The sequence below is a fragment of the Barbatula barbatula genome (assembly GCF_947034865.1).
Source record: "Barbatula barbatula genome assembly, chromosome: 10".
Classification (NCBI taxonomy): Eukaryota; Metazoa; Chordata; class Actinopteri; order Cypriniformes; family Nemacheilidae; genus Barbatula; species Barbatula barbatula.
The window spans coordinates 13488257-13510641 of record NC_136773.1 but is presented as its reverse complement, the minus strand read 5'-3'; the positions used below and the strand labels follow the sequence as shown (position 1 = coordinate 13510641).

The following is a 22385-nucleotide window of genomic DNA, read 5'->3' as shown; positions in this document are numbered from 1 at the left end:
AAGTGAATAGGTACCACCGTTTGGTCACCAACATTCTGTATGTCACAAACAAAGGGCAAGTAAATGATGACAGAATTTGCACTTTTGGGTAAACTATCAATTGAAGTTAAATTAGTACACATTCAAATATATGTGACTCAGATTCTTTAATGTACGCTTTTAAAATAAAATAATAAGCACATCCTCTCAACAAGATGCCCAACTGGTTAAAAAAATAAATGTCACATTTTTCTGCTTTGATCACAAAAAAAAAGGGCACAATGTAAATGGATTCATTTCTGTTCATCTTGTGTGATAGACCCACAAGTTATACAGAGACAGCGAGAGGGACGGAGAAGCACTTTTACAATCATGAAACATTACAACCCCTACCAGCACAGAATAGAACATTTAGTTTTTCCAGGGACACATTTTGATGGCACGCAATGTGAGACAGAGCTGATTATTTCTTGGCACCTTGAGAAATGTGAATGGAGTCCTTGGAAAGTCAGATGTAATAATAATGTCCAGTGTACAGTATAACCGTGACGCCCCACATTCCAATATAACAGTTCACCCAGGGAAATAAGACGCTTGTTCTACAGGTGATGAAATCTGATATAATAATTTTCGGTGAAGGATGGATGAATCACCTGGTAAGACCTCGTGGTCACAAGGGTGTGACACAACGTGCGCATGTGCTTGCGTGTGTGTGCGATGCCCATACTATGGAGCATATTTTTCAGTCTTGTCATGAAACTATAAGAAGTTGAGGCAGAATAGAAGAAATAACATAAAATAGTTCTGCCCACTGGTTCAACAGGAATGCTGAGAGAGAGAAAGGGCGAGATACCAAAAATATTCACAGGCTTCACGCGTCAGCTGAAATGATCAATCAAAGTCAATCCGGCAACAAAGAGAAATAAAAAAACATGACAACAATGAGAAAGATAGCAAATTAGGAAAGGTTTTTCAAGCCACTCCAAGCTATTACGTCACAGCGAGCTGATGCACACTAACCATAAATAAATGTTTGCTGCACACTCCTTCAGCAGCATTCATTCCCCTGACACACACCTTTCCTGGAAGCACTTTTCAGTGTGACACCATCACAGCCTTTGTGTGCGGGGCTCGCACAGACGGTTGGTAAAGATGAAGAAGCCCGTCACAGAGCTCATGACTGCATTATCACCTGCCAGTCAACCGAGACCGCTCGCCTTTCATGACAGCTTCACTTCACAGCAGCTGATTATTAACTGTTTGCAACTCATCAAACATCACATATCAATCTGCTGAAGGGTCGAGTCTCCAAAGACTAAATTGAATCATGTTTATCTTAAATAACGTTGTGTTTAACAGAAATGTTCTTTATGCAACAGATATTTTGAATTAAACTGGGTGTGTAGACATTGTGGATGTGTCTTTTTTTATGAATTTATTTACATAGATTTTTTTCTTAGCTTTCCATTTATATAACCTTTCTTGGGTAGCTTGCTAAAAATAAGAGCTGTATTTATTTTCATTTTTAGTTGTGTATCCACATTTCCAGGTCCAAGCTTCCACTTGTTTCAAGTGAGGACACTATTTTAACAGATGTCTATGGGCGCTGTTTATTCATAACACATACTTTGGGGACAGTTCACCCAAAAATAAAATGTTGTTCCAAATCTGTATCATGGTAGTCAAAAGTGTCCAGAACTGTTTGCTTTAAATTCTTCAAAATATTCTTCTTTTGTGTTGAACAGAACAAAGAAAAGAAAGGAAAACATTTTTCACGCTATGGTATGATGGCCAAGAACTGATTGGTTAGAAACATTCTTACAAATATCTTTCTCTGTGTTCATCAGAACAAAGACATTTATACATATATGGGAAAGCATGAGGGTGAGAAAAAAATAAATTTTGGGCAAACTGTTCCTTCAAGCTTAACTTTTATAAATTCATGGTGTACACTACAGTTCATATTTATAAAAAATAAATCCCTTTCTGGTCATCTGGCATTTCGATATGGAAATAAAGGTTAGGGTTGTGGTTTTCGATAGTTCTCCATGAACTTTTAGCACTATTGGTTGTTTACCTTTGGCATCTGGACCTGGAAGCAGTGGTGTATGATGTCAGACTTAACAAGTGTATACCACAACTTGTATGTAAGGGGAGAATATAGGTAAAATAGCACACTACAAATTGATAAAATAATATAAACAGGAGTTTACCAAACACATTACCAATTGCACCTATATTCGTGTTATATATAATATATATATATTGATAACCATGACTAGCCACATGGTAGCAAGGTACAGTAATTAAATGTCACCGTTTACTTTTTATCAAATGTATTTAGACATAATTTATTTATAATATTTGTTGTTAGTTAAAAATAGTAATTGTTTTAACAATGTACACCTTTTTAATTTCACGTCATATGATTTTATTATGTTCATAGTTGTTTAACAATACTGTACATAATGATATGAATAACAAAATACATTGTATTACAATCATAAAACTTTATATATGCTTATTTTCCACATGCCACAAAAAGGGGTCACACTTTACAATAAGGTTGTATTTGTTAACATTAGATAATGCATTAGCTAACATGGACTAAAGATGAACAATACTTTCTACAGGATTCCATCTCACTTCCTGTTTCAACATTTATCATTTACAAACAAAAGTTGTATGTTAACTATATAACTAAAATGAACTGTACTAGCATTAACTAAGATTAACAAAGATTAATACATGGTGAAAAACTATGTTGCTCAATGTTAGTTCATGTTAGCTAATGCACTTTCTAATGTTAACCAATACAACCTTTTTGTAAAGTGTTACCCCCCAAAAAACTAAGACTAGTTTATTTTTAAGCCCTATGAAAAAAGATTTTCAACGGTCAAGCAAATCAGCAAACATTCGTGTGGAAATGTCAAAGCCCCTTCTCTTTTTTCTTCTCCTTTTATATTCACATGTGTGCCTGCAAACACCCACAAGTGTACACACGCACGCACACAGTTGTTTCCCATCTGCAAAGCTCTTCCTGTCGTGCCGTGGCTGAGGTAGCTACTGCAGACACGCCACACGCTCTGGCTCTCGAGAGCCAATGGGAGCAGCCCGATTCTACGGCGCTTTCTTTTGTCCCTTTATGCCATTGTTCCCTCGTTTCCTTACCTCAGGTGCAGGCGGCGAACGCGCTCATTTTCCAGCTCCGTACACACTCTCTCTTTGTCTGTCCTCACGCTCTCCATCTCATGCCTGACCACGCACAGCTGCAGGTCAAGGGCCCTTGAGCTGGAACAGAGAGAGAAATCAGGAGAGGGATATTATGAGGGAGGCATAATGGAGCAGTGGGTGTTCACAGGACACAGAAATTATGACATTGAGTTTCTTTCTATGGAACAATATTTTTTGTGTGTGGAAACATTTAGCATGTCGATTTTCCCAATATAAACGTCTTTCTTTCTCCCTCTATAAAAGTTCAATGGCAGCAGAGCGGCCCAGCCACAGAACAGGAGGGTTTATACATGTGTATGTGCCGTGTGTGTGAGACTAAATGAGAGACAGATTTCTGTAGGGCAGATATACAGGCTGGAGAGTATTATGGGCTTCTGAGGATCTCACGCAGACAAGGTCACCATAGCAACGGGTTAGCACACGCCAAGGCTGAGTAATCCCTGGCACGCAGGGGTTTATCGAACTTGAAGCAATAGACGATATATCAGTGCGATAGAGTGTAATTGTATTTGGTTGTGTGTGTCTATATATGTGCATTCAGAGTTGTGTTTGTCAGAGAGTGAGTGAGTAAGAGTGAGAGTGTGTGTATGGTACTGCTTTTGCTGGTAAAAGACGGTTATGGATAAATTGAGATCTTCAGAAGTTTCCCAGCTGCTTTGCTGCATATCCTTGGGTCTTTGTCCTAAATTCATGTTTCACATTCACACCATCTGTTTGTGTGTGCTGAGTAATCAAAATGCAAGCAAATTTGTACATTTGGTAATATTTGGCAACAGCTGAAAATGTAAATGCTTTGTGAAGAAAACATATTATTTAATTCTAAATCTTTTTAGAAAAATAAAAATTGAAAAATAAAATAACTGAATTCTTTAAAACGCTACTTTAAACAGGTCCAGCAAAGGCCCACATCCTCAGCATTCTATGAGCTAGTTTGCTACCTATAGTGTCACCACTACAAAACATGTACATTTTATTTATTGCAAACGAAAATGGGGACAAAATTATAAATATGGCATCAATGTATTATGGAAGGGTATACAGATTACTCTGCTGCCACCCCCAAAACAAATCCAACAGATGCTCTTTGCTAACAAAACACCTAAAACGCACAAACAAACAAACAAAAAATAGATTGTTAGGTTGGGCAGTGTTCTCCAAATGGATATTAAATGAAACTCAGTATCGTTGTTTCTCGAATTATTTTCTATTATTTTCTTGAATCATATTTAAGGTTAAAAGTTACAACGTTCTCACACATTAACATTACTGATTATATTTCCAGAACCATTTACTTATTAACTGTTATTTTGGACCGTGGTAAAAATGCTCAGTTTACCTATCAGAATAATCTCTCCTCACATCACAATGTGTATAGAAAAAAACAACGTATTCCGGGTGCCTTTGAATGTAAAATACTCACGGTTTCTGATCATTCTTTAAAAATGGAAGGACTTGAAAAACCTCACAAAAGGTCCAAAAGATGAGGCTTTCTCCACTCTTTATTACCCTTTAACAAATCTCTAAGCCACAGCAGAACACAGAGATGCAAGAGTGAGAATGTACTGTTCTCACTTCTGCTGTCAAAAGATCCAGCCATGCTGAAATATGGTTCAGCCGCAGATGGCTTCGGAATGCACTGTACCCGGTACTGTCTGTGAAATTACACACGCTACAGTCTTGTAAGGACATGAGAGACCTGTTCCAGAATCTTCATCACTTATTTAATACCGCTGAGAGAGCCCCACAAAACATTATATTTCATCTCCAGATGTCTCTGTATTTTCATTGTACATTCCTGACATCCGCACAGGTAAATGCCAGGGCTTACAGGCATTTAGATGGCTTCAGTGGCTCACTGCTGCCGAAATGAACAGCTTATAGAGTATTTAATCGGAGAATATACGTTAAGATTTATCATAGAATCGTGTCTGTTTCAGTAATAAGTGACGCTGATGCAGTATGGGTGAATGTAACAGATGTAATTGTCTAATAGCAAAGTCAGTGAGAGAGAGGCTTAAAGAGACACTGGCGATGTCTGCCTCATTACATCACACGTTTCTCAGAATTAGAGCAAGACTTCAGACTGGGGACAGTCATTCAGCTGCCTACCGAATGTGTGTGTGTGTGTGTACCAAGAGATATGAGTCGTGATAATAGGCTGCTGCAAATCCCAGACTAAAGACAACTCTGCTGTTCTCTCTTCTACAGGATTGTGTGTGTGGGAGTCTAAAAGAATCGTGATAACATATAACAACTGGCTGTAGCTGAGACCATGTGTGTGAGTAAGCCGCTGAACTGGCCTGCTCTTTCCATTAACGTGCGACTGAGTGGGAGGAGGGTTAAAAATGTGTGTGTGTGTGTGTATGTGTGTGTCTGTACTTTATCAGTGTGAGCTACTGATATATATAAATGACTAGATTGAACCAAGAACGCTTAACCAACGGCAGGAGGTGAAACCACCGGAAGTGGTTGCGTCGCCATCTTGGTATGCCCAATTGACAGAAAGCGCTGTTCTGACCATCTAAAATAACCCATTATCATAAGTTTTTTGTTCACATGTGTGTTTAAATTCATTGATACTTCTGATATTTTTCCAATGTTTATGTTTATTTTGGGCAGAATAGAAATCAACATAGATGGTGAGTGTGTATTGCACACTGTTGTAATGGCACATGTGTAAATGTTTAGAAATAAAGTTTCATGACTTAAATAACACATACAGCCTGTATTAAGATTTCAGATTTAGATTTCATTTAGACGTGTGTCGTTGGTCTGCTGACAGGGCTGGGGAGGTTACTTTTAAAATGTATTTCACTACAGATAACAAAATATATTATTTAAAAAGTAATCTGTAATGTATTTTGTTAGATTACACAAGTTTATGTAAATACTTTGGAATACTAATAGGGTACATAAAACAAAAGGATCACCAAACAGGGAACTTGGCTTTCCTTTGCTTAATTTAAACAACAGCTTTCCCTCTTGGACATTATATTCCACAATTCTAAGAAAATAAGTTAGAATCATGAGTTACAAACTGGGAATTGTGAGAAAAAGTCAGAAATGTGAGACAAAAAGCAATTTCCTAAAAAATGACTAAAAAAAGAAACTCACAAACAACTACCACACTTATTCAGGACAGGACTAAATAATATTAGCATGCAATTTCTATAAACCCAGATCACTCTTTTTATTTATTATTCAAATTGTACATATTCGGCAAGGGGTATGAACCTCAGCATAACTGTAGTTTAGGATGCTTTTTCAGATTGTCAGAGTCAAAGAATCACAAATTGCCGTTTACATGAATTGCCTTCTACAGATTATATTAATGTCTAAATGAAATAAATGACATTAAAATTCCAAGTTATCCCTTTGTTAATCTATTCTAAAATACTTGTCGGATGTAACTGTAATTTGCTTCTGAAATGAAGATAAATGTAACTCACTCTATGTCTAATAAAACTGAAAAAATCCAGACTTTAAATAATTAACCATTTACATGCTTAAGACATTTGCGTTGTAAGAATGTACCGTGAGACTTTAGATATAAAAACGGGGACTAGTAAATTCCTTTTTTATCATTAATGTGTGATAACTCCCGATTAATTTAATAAAACGTTTGGGCATACAAACATGGCGGCGCAGTAGCTTCAGTGTAATGAGGTCATGAGCAATCCAGTCATTTATAAAGATCTGTGGTGTGAGTGCACGAAACAGTGAATCGGTATAATGATTTTATGCTAAATATAGACATAAATGATAATGTGTCATCATTGGCTCCATAGCCAAAGGAGCTCCTATGCTGTCTACAGCTTACATTAGCAGCTGCCTTCTAAGTCTACATCTTAACTAAAATGGAAAGACTTCCAATGGACCAGAATTGGACTCTTAAATAAGTTGAATTGGGTTAATGTACAAATATCAGTATCGACATCAGCTATTAGCTAAAACTTTGTAAAAAGTTGAAAAATATCAGTTTATAGGATATCTGCAAAATTCCAATGTTATACATAGTCTGAAGCACATCAAAGATCCCTTTATTTTGCAGTTCACACGTTTCTTTAGCTTATGCTGTGCAATATGAAATTTGACAGGTTACTTCTGACCTATACTCAAGTCATTACGTGTTTGACATTTTGTGTAAGAGTATGCATCTGCCTCCCAGACCCCTGTTCCTTTCCCATCTGCCTGCAGTCGTCTCAAAGCCATTGTGTTTGGGAGCAAGTATGTGGTTCTATAAGCAGACAGGGAAGTTCACAAGCTTTGAAGGAGAAAACTCATATATGCAAGAGTATGCCGAGTGCGGAGCTAAATAGCAACACATGCATAATACCTTATCCTCCCTATCCCCATCCTATTTCTTTACTAGTGTGTGCAGGATGCTGAAGTTCATTTATATGAGAAAGGATAGCAAAATTATACAAAAAAATTGACATATTATACAAAACAAATCTTCATTTTTTAGTGGACTACCAGTAAAATTTATACAATTTGGGACCACAAATTATTCAGACACTTTCACCTGACCATGTTTGGTCTAAGTGTTTTTCTTCAATTGCTAATGCGATCATTTTACATCACAGACTGAACAAAATGAACCATTGCTTGGTAATTGGTTGCCTTAACTTTGGTATTATCTAATTGTGTACTTAAATTTAACAGCTATTCAACCCTATCCATTACATACCTTTCTATCAAAGTTATCTGACATTATCGAGAACTTGTACTGGCGCAGTTTAACTCTGAGTTCTCGTCGTATTTTATTACAATTTTCTAAACTGTAGAGGATAAACTGTCATACTGTGAGAAATGTTGAAGATCATTTTGGTTTGACTGTATATACTGTATATACGAGGTCAATTATTAAATTAATTAAATCAAAATCTCAGAAGGAAAACAGTAAACTAGAGAAAATAATGTGAACCAATAAAGCTAAGCTTTTGCATTTTTGAATTTTTAAGAAATCACGGTATGTTGTCAGTTCTAGTGCTGCCTTCTTAAAGTCAAGTGTGTCATTTTTTTGGAGGATTTATTGACAGAAACGCAATATAATATACATAACCATGTCTTCAGAGGTGTATAAAGATTCTAGATAAATGTAAAATGTTTTTGTAGATGCAGAAATAACACAAAAGAGCACAAACGTGTTTTGGGGTCACACTTTGTTTTTCCCTAACTATATTTACAAATATTTAGATGAAGTGTCACTGTATATTACACTTGCAATAATAGTTCTAACATAGCGCTATATCAGCACCATATATCAGAGAAGCACAAGGCGAAAGGCCAAGTCACGCAGGTAATCATCGTCCGCTGAGATACAGTCTTTTTTAAGAATGAATGAATAGACATACAAATGGACTGAGGTTAATTTATAAACGTTTTACATCATCTTTAACAAACATGCTTTTGGGAAACGTGTTATGAAGATTAAACACTACTTATGTGCTTTTAACTTTGTACTTAGTGCATTAGAAACCCGGTCATGATCAACTAATGTGAAAAATGGAATGTACCGTCCAAGATCAAGATCTCAATTTGGACATCGTTCTGGCATTGTTCGGTTATAAAATACTTTCTTCCATGGCAATGTTTAATAAAGATCCAATCCAGAAGCAATCTGATTCCAATTAGAGTCATCTAGAGGATAATAGCTTGGCAGCAGGAAGGCCAACAAATATCGTTTATCAAATAATAAAAGAGAGCACGAATAGACGAGTCTTCGTTTTATATACGAAAGATCATATTTCATCTAGATAAACTGTGCTGGTCTCTGACCCATAGACATCAATGACAGATCTTTGCCTGTTCTACCAACATTCATCAAATCTCATCAGCCGTCATGATCAACAAAGCAACATTACACCAACTAATTGCAAAGCAATTATTCAATGATTATCAAGCATGACAAGACATTACGGCCTCATTCAGTCAGTCGGCCGACTGAAAAGCAGTGAGTCTGAACGTGAGGTTTTGATCAGCAGCGTGAAGCTGGGGCCCATTAGAATAATGAACACAGAACGGAGTCGTGACTCGTGGCCACATTCCCGATCAGTCGAGAAGCTCAAAGAGGCCGATTCTAAATCACAGTCGCACTGAAAGAACCAGGCTACTGGAAACTAGAGCATCTTTACAGCTTTGCAGACTGCCGCAAATATCACGTAACCCTTTCAAAATATAAAGAAAGAGGGAATTATTTCCGTGATTATAATGCTATAGGGTCATTCGTGGAACCAGACACCAATAAGCAAAATACTGTAATGCAAACAGCCACATACACAGGGTATCGGATATGACCGTTTCATGTTTTTTTCAGTCACATAGGAAAGGTTTCACTGGCAGCTATAGGCCTTGTTCTTTGCACATTCAGAGCTTCACTGATGTTTTTGCATTCGGGTGTTGAATGAGATCACTGAAAGTCTGGATAAAATATGAAAATGATATGCACCGTCGTAACGCACAACTTGAAAGTCACACCAGGAGGCCTTCACGCAGGTTAGCATGAAGCTTGGCAGCGCTGGCTTTTATTGTTTATTCTTCTGTCGTTTTACTTTCGTGTTGCTGTTGCTGCTGTTGTCATGCCAGCTGCTGAGCGGAGCCTCAAACGTGTCAACTGCAGCGTGTGCAGCTTATGTAAGGACCTTCTCTCTGAAGTTCAGGCTTCCTTACACAAGCGGGATGCATGAAAGCATACCTGATGTATTTTATATGCAGTTGAGAGCAGGAGACGGTTGGGTTTGCATATACAAAAAAACTACAAGATAATACAGTCAAGAGCTGCTATCTTAGTGCCTTTATGATCATCATCAATGATGATAAAAAGAGAATATTCATAATAAGGACATATTAAAAATAGATATTAAACATACAGTACATGTAACTGCATCATGCATGTTACTGTTTGTATATTGTAACATAAATACTTTTTGTAATAGTAAATGCTGTTTCACATGACTGACCTGGAAACAGTGGAAATATTATATAAATAGAGCATGAATTTACAGATTTGGAACATTGAAGTCCACAATACTCCACTGATACGGACATACACAAACATGTGTGCAAGGATTTATATTTGGCCTGAGGTTTGAGGTGTGGGCTCTGATAAGGCCATGAGGGAAGAAAGGATGGAAAAAATAGCCCACGTTCCAGCCCCGCCTCTCTCCAAAGGGACACCCTACACACCTGTTTGTGTTTGAGAAAGAAGGAAAGACGTACTGTAGAGTTGACTGAAACCTTATTATTAGTTCTTTGCGCATATGTGTTTAGAAACAGAAAGAGTGTGTTGGCTCATTCGAGGTTCTTTTGATTTGGAAATATAGTCCCATATGAATTTCCCCTATGAGACAGACAAAATGCTGAATTTGCATAATTTGTGCTGACTCAGACCCACAGCACAGCAAAATAATGGCCAGCCTCACACTGTTTGCTTGGTTGCTAACAGTAACAACATGACAATTATTGTAATGTAATCGCAAACTTAAAAGGTTTCTTAAAAGTAATTCGAGCCAAATGTGTTTTTGTCTTACTTTATAAGATGAGTCTAATATAAATGAACAGTGAGGGGGATCCTAGAGTCAAAAAACATAGTGAATATGCTTCTACTCCAATATAATACAAAATCAGATTACAAATAATGAGTGCAATTTCAGAATAAAAAAGAAATAAAAATTTGAATATGAGTTCAGTATTCAAAATGTAATCCGTTTGGTTTAATGACCGTGCACACAGACTGTACATAGAAGCACATGTTTCGTTATCCCGGTGTGATCTGGGATTGTTTCATATTTTGTGTGCTTAATGGAAACAAGAAAATCCGACATTTTATACATTTTTTTAATACAAATATTTTTTTGTTTTAGACTTTGCTGTATATTTACACAGGAATGCAAAAACACACGCACTTACATACTCAAAACACATGTGAACGTACACAATCTGTCACCACCTTAACTGCAACCCAATTACAACTGTCAAGTAAAGGAATAATATGTTATGACAGATTTGATGCACGACAGCATGCTGAAATGTGCATTACTTTGACAAAGACACACAAAGCAACACAATTAACTTCCATTTCAATAATGCATTTAATGTAAACGTGCCATTTAAGTACATGAACGAAATGACTATAGAGATCCAAAGCAAGAATCAGTTAAAGCTGTTTTTTCAATCGTCCCCTACAGAAACTAAAAAATATAAAAAGTAAAACTGTAGTGGCACTATGGTAATACAACGGAACTGAATGATTACCATATTAATGTACCATGGAAACACTTTGACAAATACATTTGTACTACCATGCCCCACCTATGTCACAGAAGACGATAGTATTCTTTACATAGTGGTAGATAAACAGTAAAGATAATTAAATTACAATGAAGCAAACTCACAAGATGTAGTCTCACAAAATCCACAACCTCGTCCTTCCCAACCCCCATAACGTTACAACGGATTGCTCTAATTTCCTTATGGGATCCTTTAAACCATATGTCTATTATTAATGTGTTGTAGAGACTGGTCTGTTTGCACTTTGTTTACATTTGCACTGTTGTGTAGGGAGTGTTACTTCTCATAATGACAACACAATCCACCAAGGGCTGTTTTTGCCTTTTTCCAGTTCTAAAAGGTGTTTTGCATTTTGGCTTCCAGGCTCAAACTGAGATCATATTCCAGAACATCAAAAGAAATGGTTTAGAGCAGCTCTGTTTTTAAAGTGGCTGGTAAAGCACAACAGCAGGATACATGACTTGATATGACATGATTTGAATCGCTAATCACACTGTTGACAGAGTGATTCAGATGCTTCATTTTGCCAAACTGAAACATCACAAACAGCTCACGTGCTTGATCTCCATACTCCATGCTTCCTTTTATAAACCTGTCAGCGCAGGCCTTCTGTAGAGTCCTGGAAAAACTTGATTTAGCTGAATCTCAAACCCAATCTATTCAAACCCAAGTCGCATAAATGGTTTTCGTGACCCTTTGACCCTGTCAATCATGTGATAGTCACGTGTTATTTGGAGAAGGTAAGCGACGCCCTGTGGCCGTGGCATGAGCTCACCAATGCAGTGGTTGAACAAAATAATATACCACAGACAGGGTCTTTTTGAAGCAAGCTGGGAGACCCAGGGGGTCCTCACGCACATACACACAATCACACAGCTAGATGAATGACGGAGCCACTTATAAATAATGAAAGACGCCGTTGCATGACCTTCATCTGAACTCATGCATACAAAAAAATAGGAACAGCTCCACAACTAGCTAACCTGGTGACCACATCCAAACATCTGAATTTAAATGTAAACCTGGTAAAGGGGTCTCAAACATGTTTGTACAATAATAAAAAAACAGCAGACATATACAAAAACGTGGAATACATTAGAAAGGTTTAAGAGAAGCAAATACCGCAGCTGGCCTGTCAATGAATATTAGTTAAGGTGAAACCAAAGCTAATCGTAGCACAGACTTGTGCACATTTATATTACAAACTAATTGAAGCTGTCAAAACTAAAGCTTTTCCTACACCTAGAAATCTCACAAACTTGCATTAGCATATAAATAACTCCCCAGTGTACATTGCATATTCACAACCTGATATGACAAAGTTGCATTTAAATAAATGACTTGTGCGTGCGTGCATGTGTGTAACGTTCTTTTCTCTTTACATTGCAGTCCCTCATGTGATTTTATGAGTGTTTGTATTTGTCTGCATTGGTGTTTTGTGAGTCATGGATTCATGCTGAGAAAAACACTACATCTATACACTGCCCTCTTCCACTTCCTGTGCCAACCACAAGCATAAAGCCTCTTCGTGCTCACACGTTATAGGTTACTGAGCGGTGACACGTACACAACGCAGGCGTGCAAACACAAATATATATATTAACCTCAACGTAACCTCACACAGAGACAGAAGTGTAGGTATGTTAACAGATACACTGGCACAGATGAGCATGCACGCAAAAAGTGGCGACATTAAGTTGGAAAGTTCTCTTTAACTGAGAGAAGCACTGAGGAAGTGAAAAACCACCAAACCTTTTACAGTATACATTTATATCACTGTCACACACATAAAGCCACACAGGTAAAAAATCCTATGAATGCAATCTAAAACATGTTACATTGGCCTTAATGGTGCTGAGTGTAATATTTAGGAGGATCTATTGACAGAAATGCAATATAATAGCCTATACATAATTATGCCTTCAGAGGCGTGTAAAGACATTACATAATGAAGCGTTATTTTTTATGATCATAGAATGAGCTATTTCTATCTACATGCACCGCTGGTCCACTTGCATGGAATTCGCCATGTTGTTGATACAGTAGCACTAAACGGACAAACTGGTCTACAGAGCCCATTTCATAAAAACATTATCTTCGACGGCAAAGAAGCGAATACACAAAAACGTGGTCACACGTTATAGGTTACTGGGCGGTGACGACATCAGCCCAGTGTTAGCCGCCGCAGTGCTTCGAAATGGAGGGTAGGTGGGTGGAGTGAGCCGTTGGTTGCAATTCGCAGCCTCACAGTTAAATGCCGCAAAATTTCATTAACTGGACCTTTAAAGTTTATACTATCAAACTCACATAAACACAACCATCCACTAAATAACTACATTATAGTTTATTACATGAATAAAATGTAACAAATAAAATTCTTTGTGTTTTACGATTTAAAAAATGCATATAAAAGATATAAAAGTTATAAAAATCATAAAAGATACAAATGTAATCGCTTTCTTTAGCTTCCTTTAGCAGTTCATCAAGTGTTTTGGAGCAGGGTTTGCATTAACCTCAACAGCAGGGTACTGAAGGCCTTCAGAAAAAGGGTTGGCTACCCCTTTTGTAAACAAATGTGGCTCTGTGGTGCTTTGGCTCTATTTGTTTGAGCGATCCAGTTTAGCAACAACCAACGGCACAGGTGGGATTACCTGTTAGTCCATCCAATGGCAAATGTTTGGGAAACCTGTTTAAAAACATTATTGTTTGGTGCTGTTTAGTAATGGCACAGGAAATCCACACATTAACTTTTGTTAAGGTGTATGCACGGATAGCTATGCATAAAAAGTATGCATGAGAAACCATACAACACCTTCCCATACCTCACCGAGTCTGTTTCATTCTCACACTGCTGTCACGGATGTTGTTGCCCACTAACTATCTACATCTGCCACATGCCCTCTCTCTCACGACCCACTTACTGCCATCTCACATCCGCCTCTTCCTCTCTCTTGCTTTGAGTCACGTCAACGGGTTCACAAGCAGGTCGCATAACTATCTGCATCAAAACGAAAGCCTCAACCAGGCCTGCGGCTGGTTTGTTATTTAAAAAAATATCACTGGCATATGAAGCTGTGACCCACTTTTTTGTAGAGTGAGTTGATGTCCACCTTTCTCAAACAAAAGCGCATGGATGCACTAGCCGAATGTGCACCCTCCTGTCAGGTTGGGTCTGGAATGTGCTGGCTATGAATGAATTGCGGAGGCCGATCCAGAAGCACGACTGCTGTGCTGTTTAGAATTTCTCGTGAGCTCACGGGGACGACACAACCTGCTATTATTATCAGCCACAGTGGGGAATAGCCTTGAAATAGGATCAGCTCGCTCTCTTTCTCTCTCTTCATTCTCAGAGTTTTTGTCTGTGCTAAGCTGCATAGGCGTAGGTGTTGAGAGGTTTATTTTTTGATTGCTACGTTGGTATAACTATGCTTGGAATCCACGTCAGCTGGGAAAGAGGACGTACGTGTGCACGGTTCAACCGTAGTGAGGGAAGCCAGAATGAGGCGTTCAAGCGCCTGCAGGGCATGATGAACCATTCACACATTCACAGCAATTACACACACAGAATCACACATACACAAATGCTACGTGAGGAAAACATGCACGCCCATATGTGAACCACAGATTACATTAGTATGCTAACGTTTTCCAGTCATGACTTGACTCACTAACTAATTTGACCAGGTAGAGTGAAGTGTGATTGGAAACTGCAAAGAGCCATAAATGCTCTGGGTAAGGAGAGGGCAGATGCTGTTTGAAGTGTAAAGTGGGAGTAAGATTATGCGTATACATTATATACATTGGCCTGTGGGTGCTTACAGCCTTTGAACATTAGGGGATGGAGTTAATGTAGGCCTATATTCTAGAAAATGGAAAGTTCTAAATCTTTTTCATCATTGACAGGGTTTACCAAGGAAAATGGGATTTTGTCCACGAAGGAAAGAATCTTAATTTCAGATTACTTAGAAAAAGACTACCACACATCTCTTCCTAAACCTTCTAAACAGGTCAAGATTATTGTTCATAGATAAAACCTTTGGTTTTGTTTGAGCATAGACCACTTTGCAATGTGAAAATACTGGTCCAGCAGCACATCCAATTTCATATTTGTTTTAAATCTTATTCATTTTTTTTTAATCTTACATATATAACAAAATAGTATGTGAAATGTTACAAAATGTATGTTCTTCTGGACCAGTGTTGGGCCTGCAAGGTTTACGTTTTCCAAAGTGGTCTATAGATGGTTTCAGCGACAACAACAAAAATACACTTCATGTAGCCAAAACTTAACTTCTGGTAGACCTCCTACAAGAACCAATAACTGGTAAGTAGTATTCATTTAATTTAATAAAATGAATATACTATAAAATATGAAAACATCTATAAGAATAATCAGATGTGTGCATTAGCGGCTCTATGATGGAGACTCACGTTTCCGTCTGCTGAAGCACCGCTGCTTTCATCTCCTCCAGATGAGCGAAGGCTTGCCGAAGCTCCTCTCTCACAGCCCTCTCTCTCTCCACACTCCCTCTTGCTCTCTCCAGCTCTCTCTCCACTTCCTGCAGACGGTCCTGCAGACGCTGGAACTCGTGCAGGATCAAATAACTCACGCCACAGTACCGGCAGGCCTTCTCCGATTGATCCATCTGAACACACACATATACACACTAATCGGTTCATTTCTGTACAAATTCCATTCAGATACATTCAGTCAAAAACAAACAAGCAAGTTTAGTTAAATAATTTCCCCAATGGACAAAATTTGCATAATCCACAAAAGATATATATTAAAATATTTACTGTATTCACAACATCACCAATGCATACTTCCGAGAAACACACTCAAAACTGACAGTTAGTCTGGGAAGAGATTTCACAGCACATGCTTTAAGCCATTTTATGAGTCAGTTCTGTACACAGTTACGCTTCGCTGAACCTACTGGCAGCTTTATAATAACTCTTGGATCATGACAAATATCCAAGTCATGTCACTCCTCCCCGACTGCAAAAGACCTGTCAGACTGTAACTACCCCACCAAAAACCATTAAACCTCCATCTGAGCAACACAATGCTGTGAACGTTTTTGCTTCATTTCATATCTGACTAAAAACAGAAAGTAGGACAGAAGGTCAAGCACTGTACTTTCATTATTATCTAATAGCTTTAGTTTCTGTTACATTTACTGTAAGCTAACATGTGATCATGTTTGCTAAGCCTGCAGCTGTGTTTAGGTAGCTTTACAGTAACGATAACTGTACATTTTGTGACACATGCAGATCTCGGTGCTTGTGAAACGAGAAGTGTTCTTGTTGAGAGGGAAACCAGAATGTTTGATTTGCATTTGTATCGCTACATCTCTACATCAATCATTTTCATCCGTATACTCAGTTCTGTTTGTTCATAGGAGGCCAATTGTGCTGATTGCAGCACATAGACAGATTCATGAATAAGTTATTCTATTTTTTATAACCCCTCTCTCTCCATTTGCCTTTAATCAATCACACAGTTTCTTGGAAAATGGGCACAGAAGATCACTTGAAGGAAATTGTAATCAGACAGAATCATCTTGTTTTTTAATAAAACTATATCCTTAAAATGAGATTAATTTAGCATACTTTGTGCATATGGACTTGCTTTTATAATGTAACATAAATTATACTAATGAATTCCTTTTTTCATGTTATAGGTATAAATATATTGTTAGATTTATGTTAAAGACTATGGCCCGATTTAACAGACAAGGTTTAGTTTAAGCCAGCAGTATGCCTTAGTTGAATTAAAATATTTATGTTGCTTTTATAAAAATGCCTTCAAAGCATACATTACTGCATCTTGAGACAAAACAATGGCACTGATATATTTTAAGATATTTCTGGGCACATTATATTCAGTATAGACAGGTCAAGCATTAATTTTAATCTAGGACTAACCTTAAACCTTGTCTGTGAAACTGGGCCTATAACTATTGCCAATTAGGTAAAACAATTATAAATATATTCTATGATAATTAGTTGTAATAATTTTACCAACATTTATTTTTTGCACTTTTTTATTTTGTAGCTTTACACTGTAATTACTTTCTTAACGCCACTGAAAAAAAATCGGAATAATCTTGCAATTGTAATCCTTTCATATAAGTGAAAGTGAACCTCTCAGACATGATGAACATTCTGCTCAACATCTCAATTTGTATTTCACAGAGGAAAAATCATGATGGTGAGTACATAATAAAGGTGTGTTTTAATGGTGAGTACATATTTTTATCTTAAGATGTTATTTTTAGGGATGCTCTCATCGATCGGCAGCAGATCAGTATCGGACGATAATCACAATTTAGGGCTCAAACGGTTCTCACTAAACTAGGCCAAGCTCACAAACCGGTCAAATTTGATGACATTAACGCCTGAGGACTGGCATGATGCGTGGGGACATAAATGATTTGGCGCCGCAGTGATGTCATCGTCGGTGTGGAATGACGTTTCAAGAAACAAAAAACGATGAAAGATTTGCTATCTGCTCTGTATGTTCCAAAGAAATCTCACTCTGGTCATTTAATACGACTAACCTGATTGATGGAGAATGTAACAAAAATAGAAAATATAACCAAGGCAACATTTATGGCATTACTTTAACTAAAAAAAGGTTAACGGTGATCAGAGAGCTCACATATCAGTTACAGTATATAAAGCTTGAAGTATCGGAATCGGGATCCATACCGGCCGATCAAGATGACAAGAAATCGGTAGGCCAACTCGGTTTTGGCTGCAAAAATCCTGATCGGAGCATCCCTTATTATTTTATTCATATACTGTACAATTCTGCAATACTTTAGCAATAAATAAATGTAAATAAAAATTAAAAAAACAAGTGCTTTTTTGCAGTGCTGGGTTTTACAAGGGTAACACACATATATAACACCCTGCTCTGTGAGTTTGACCCTGTATCTGTTAAAGCCCATCCGTGATCCGGCTTACCCAACTGTCTAAACAGACACGCACACACACAGTGCTCCAGGAAAATGCAGACATTGCACGAAATCTATCGACTCTGATCCCCCCCTCTCTCTCTCACTCACGCATTAGGTCACGTTCAAAGACAGGCACGCATGCATAGGCTTAGAAAAACACGCACATGCTGGCCTGAGGGGGATGTCTGCCACCAGTAGGAATGTGTTCCATTGACAGTTATGGCCCTTGGGTAGACCCTTACTCCTAGCACTGACGCGTCCACTTAATGCTTAAACACACACAGTGCTTACAAATGTACCTTACTAAAGTTCTGGTATAAATAAAGCTCCTAAAGTGATCAAAAATGAAAAATTCTGTCGTTACTGACTCATATTCTTGTCAATGCGAACCTCTATGACTTTCTGTCTTCCGCAGAACACAAAGGAAGTTAAAACTCCAGGATGATAAGCACTGGGCTGATTCTACATCCCTACAAATGTTCATTTCTACACCCATCATTAAACTGAAAAAGATCCGTTCAACTTTAGTACAAGTACTTGATAAACATGTTATGAGTGTATAGGTAGTAAAAGAATGTAATGCTGCTAAAGGCACACAAAATATACACCACTTCATCTTTTATATCACATAAAGCAAAAATATGCCTCTTTATATCTATTTAAATTCATATGACAGAGCTTCAACCAATTCTCTGAAAAACGTGAAGATGAATTAAACATATGACTATACAGGGTGTCTTAAAATAACAGGATAAGTCTTATCAAGCAAAGAAAGACCCATCATTAATTTATATGGAATCTTTTAGCCCTGATTAAGCATTGTGGGATTTGTCTCATGCCGAAAGTAGGAAAGAGCGGCTCACGTGCAAAGGATTCAAAACAGAATCCTAATCTTTTTTTCAGCCCACCCCTCCCGCTCTTCGTTTGAACCCTGTCAAATCCCATGGCAGAAATGGGTCAGTGTTACAGACACGCAACAAACCCCCAATACCTCGGCACATTACCACAGCCCCATCCAAACATCACGCAAGGGAACCTGTTATGAATTCTACATAAAAGAATACATCTATTTATCAATATTACAATCATCAGTATTGTCCAGAATCCAGTATGTGATTTTTCACTATCCACTAACCATAAAAATACTGTTTTTTCCCTAAATTAAGTTTGCATGCGATTGTGCGTTAACATGAGTGTTTGTTTTTTGTCCATATGGGCGAGAGTACAATTTTCAAGTGCGTCTGAGTGAAAGAGGACGGTTGGTGACTGCTGCTTTGTGGATTTTCTTGGAGATAAAGACCCCCCGTGGTGCTCACTGTACCATGAGCCAATTCCGAGATTTTTATCTGGACCAACTGTGCCAACACGTTACATGAGAGCAGGATGCCTGTTGGCAGGGGGATGGGGCATAGACTGGCACTTCACTTGGGGCAGGGGAGGGGGGGTGTGCCGTTCAGACGATGGCCTTAGCAGTCATGGGTGCATTTGACGCCTGGATGAGCTCCCCAATTCCCTTCTTCTTCTGTCTTCGCACACACTTCCTCGCGTGGCGGCAGAACAAGGGCAGTGACTGGAAAGAATAACCTTTGACCGCATGTTGATCTAAAGCTCAACAGAGAGACAAACAAGCCGAAAGTGAGAGGGGGGATGTATGAACCCTAAATCATATTTACTCCTATAATTTTGTCTTTTGGCACAACATCATTGAACCTCAAGAAAAAACCTAAGCAAAAGCAGGTAAGAAGAAAAAGAAGAATTGCTTGTGTACTAAGCGACGAGGGAAGCTGAGGAAACAAACATGCCTTTGAACACGCAACGCTTGCCGCCATTATCCTCTCGTGTCTCCCAAGGTAGAAAATGTGGCTGCTTTTGTCTTATTCATTATTTAGAAAGAAGCGGTGCTGGAATGAGAGCCACCATGGCGCGACTCAGTAGGATCTCCATCACTTCTCTTGTCACAGTGGAGCTACTTGCCACGCTAACATCAAAAATGAATAGAGGAAAGGCTGTAAATCCAAATGCAGTTGCCTTGGTTTATACAGCCAGGGAGGACAAAAAGGATTCAGGAATGAAAGTCATTTGGAGTTTACCACAAGAGATAGAGACTTGTCAGTCAAGTAATTGTACCTGGTGAATTTACAGTACAGGAAGTAGCTAGAATGTGTTTTTGGTATGCCATGCATGTCATGCATCTGGGCCACAGAACACGATTCCCCATCTAACTGGGATCCTCCCTGTTGCAAGGGATGTTATCAATGATGTGATTTTAAATATGATGCGTTTAATGGAATAACATCTATATCCTTATTAAATATTTATATATATATATATATATATATTCTAGAAGATAATATATTGCCATTATTCTCTGATATAAATATTACATTCTAGTCCATGCAGGTTAAAGAGAGTTCACTCTTCATTATTTATTCACCATCACACCATTCCAAACATGTATGACTTTCCTTCTGTTGCAGAACACAGAAGAAGATATTTTGAAACGTTGGTAACCAAACAATATTGGCCTCCCTTGACTTCCATTGAGTGGACACGAAACCACCAATTCAATTCTCAGAATCTATTTTGTGTTCAACAGAAGAAAGAGTCATGTAAAGGTTTTAAACAACATGAGGGTGAATAAAAAATGACAGAATTTTGGGTGAACTATCCTCTTAAGCAAGCAAGCTACATGCATCATGAAAAGTATTTTATAAAAAAATTCAACTCCTAGGTCAATCCTAATGATTTAAACAACACACAATATGTTTTTGTCTGATAATAGAACTCCTCTAAATGACCCAGAGCAACATGACCTTCTCATGACACAAAGACACCTGAGTAAATCTTAGAGAGAGCGAGTGTTGAATCTCCCTGTATCTCTCACCAGCTGCCCCGGAACACAACGAATAACAAAGTATCAGATATTTGGTGTGTGTAATAACAATAGCAACCAAACTGAGAACCTATGCAATTATATCTGCACAGTAGGGGTGTTAAACCTGTGAAATTAATGTTTTTACCTGCTGTATTTCTTGAGGTAGGGGGTAGGTTGGGATGTGTATATCCATTTCCTCTTTATCAGCTCGCTCCCTGGGTGTCTCCTCTACAGGACAGAAGGAAATATGCAAATGTTACTGTACTGACATACAGACACAATGTAGGCTAATGAATTGTTACTTTCATGCAATAGTTCTACCAAATACGATCCTGGGTGTATCTTATGTGATTCTTGCAAGTTTCCATCTGCTTGTAATATCTACTTTGCACTAATATGAAGTAATATTAAGTTACTTTTAATACGAGAGCATAATTTGTTTTGCTAACGGCTTCATTTCAAACCATTCACTTAGCATAGCAAAACGCTCGAGCTAAAAAACTTACGCCTACAAAGGTTTGGTGAAACAAAAAGTACGTTCAACGTACTAACATACCCATTGTTTTATCGGTTTACTACCATAAAAGTGTTAAATCCCTGTAAATACACATCATATGCTGTAGCCTACACGCCGAGTGAAACGCGAGTGGAAGTAAAGCGTTACGCAGTCTCCATGGTATCAACGTTGCGTTTACGCAAACGGCGTAGAGCCTTTCAGTACGGTATATGACGCATGTGATCAAAATAGAACAGCTGGTTTACGCACGAAAATGAAATATTTTAAAAACATTTTCTAGTTTCTTCAGTTTAAACACTGTGTCAGAACTGTGTCCATGGAACGAGTGTCATTGTTTTCTCGTTTTATTGAACAATGGCGTGGTCATGTTTAAGATGAAATTGTGTTAAATAAGTATTTTTATTATAGTCCTTAACAAATATGAATAATTAGGTTTATTAATTATGTATTAAGCAGCTGGTCGGACGTGTTACAGCTACGGCGGTATGCCCGTGGGACTGGGAGGCGTGCGTTTATAGAG

General features: G+C 38.0%; 1 protein-coding gene across 1 annotated transcript in view; it reads right to left on the bottom strand.

Annotated features, from left to right (window-relative positions):
• lekr1 (Leucine-, glutamate- and lysine-rich protein 1) overlaps positions 1–22045 on the bottom strand; it is a 67537-nt gene extending 45492 nt beyond the window's left edge. The window contains exons 1-4 of the mRNA XM_079466580.1: positions 21905–22045; positions 21494–21576; positions 15937–16151; positions 3151–3270 (exon numbers count right to left, since the gene is read on the bottom strand). Of these exons, the coding sequence (XP_079322706.1) occupies positions 3151–3270; positions 15937–16151; positions 21494–21576; positions 21905–21908 (422 nt within the window). The 5' untranslated portion in view covers positions 21909–22045. The remainder of the gene's footprint in view (positions 1–3150; positions 3271–15936; positions 16152–21493; positions 21577–21904) is intronic.
• Positions 22046–22385: the final 340 nt, after the last annotated feature.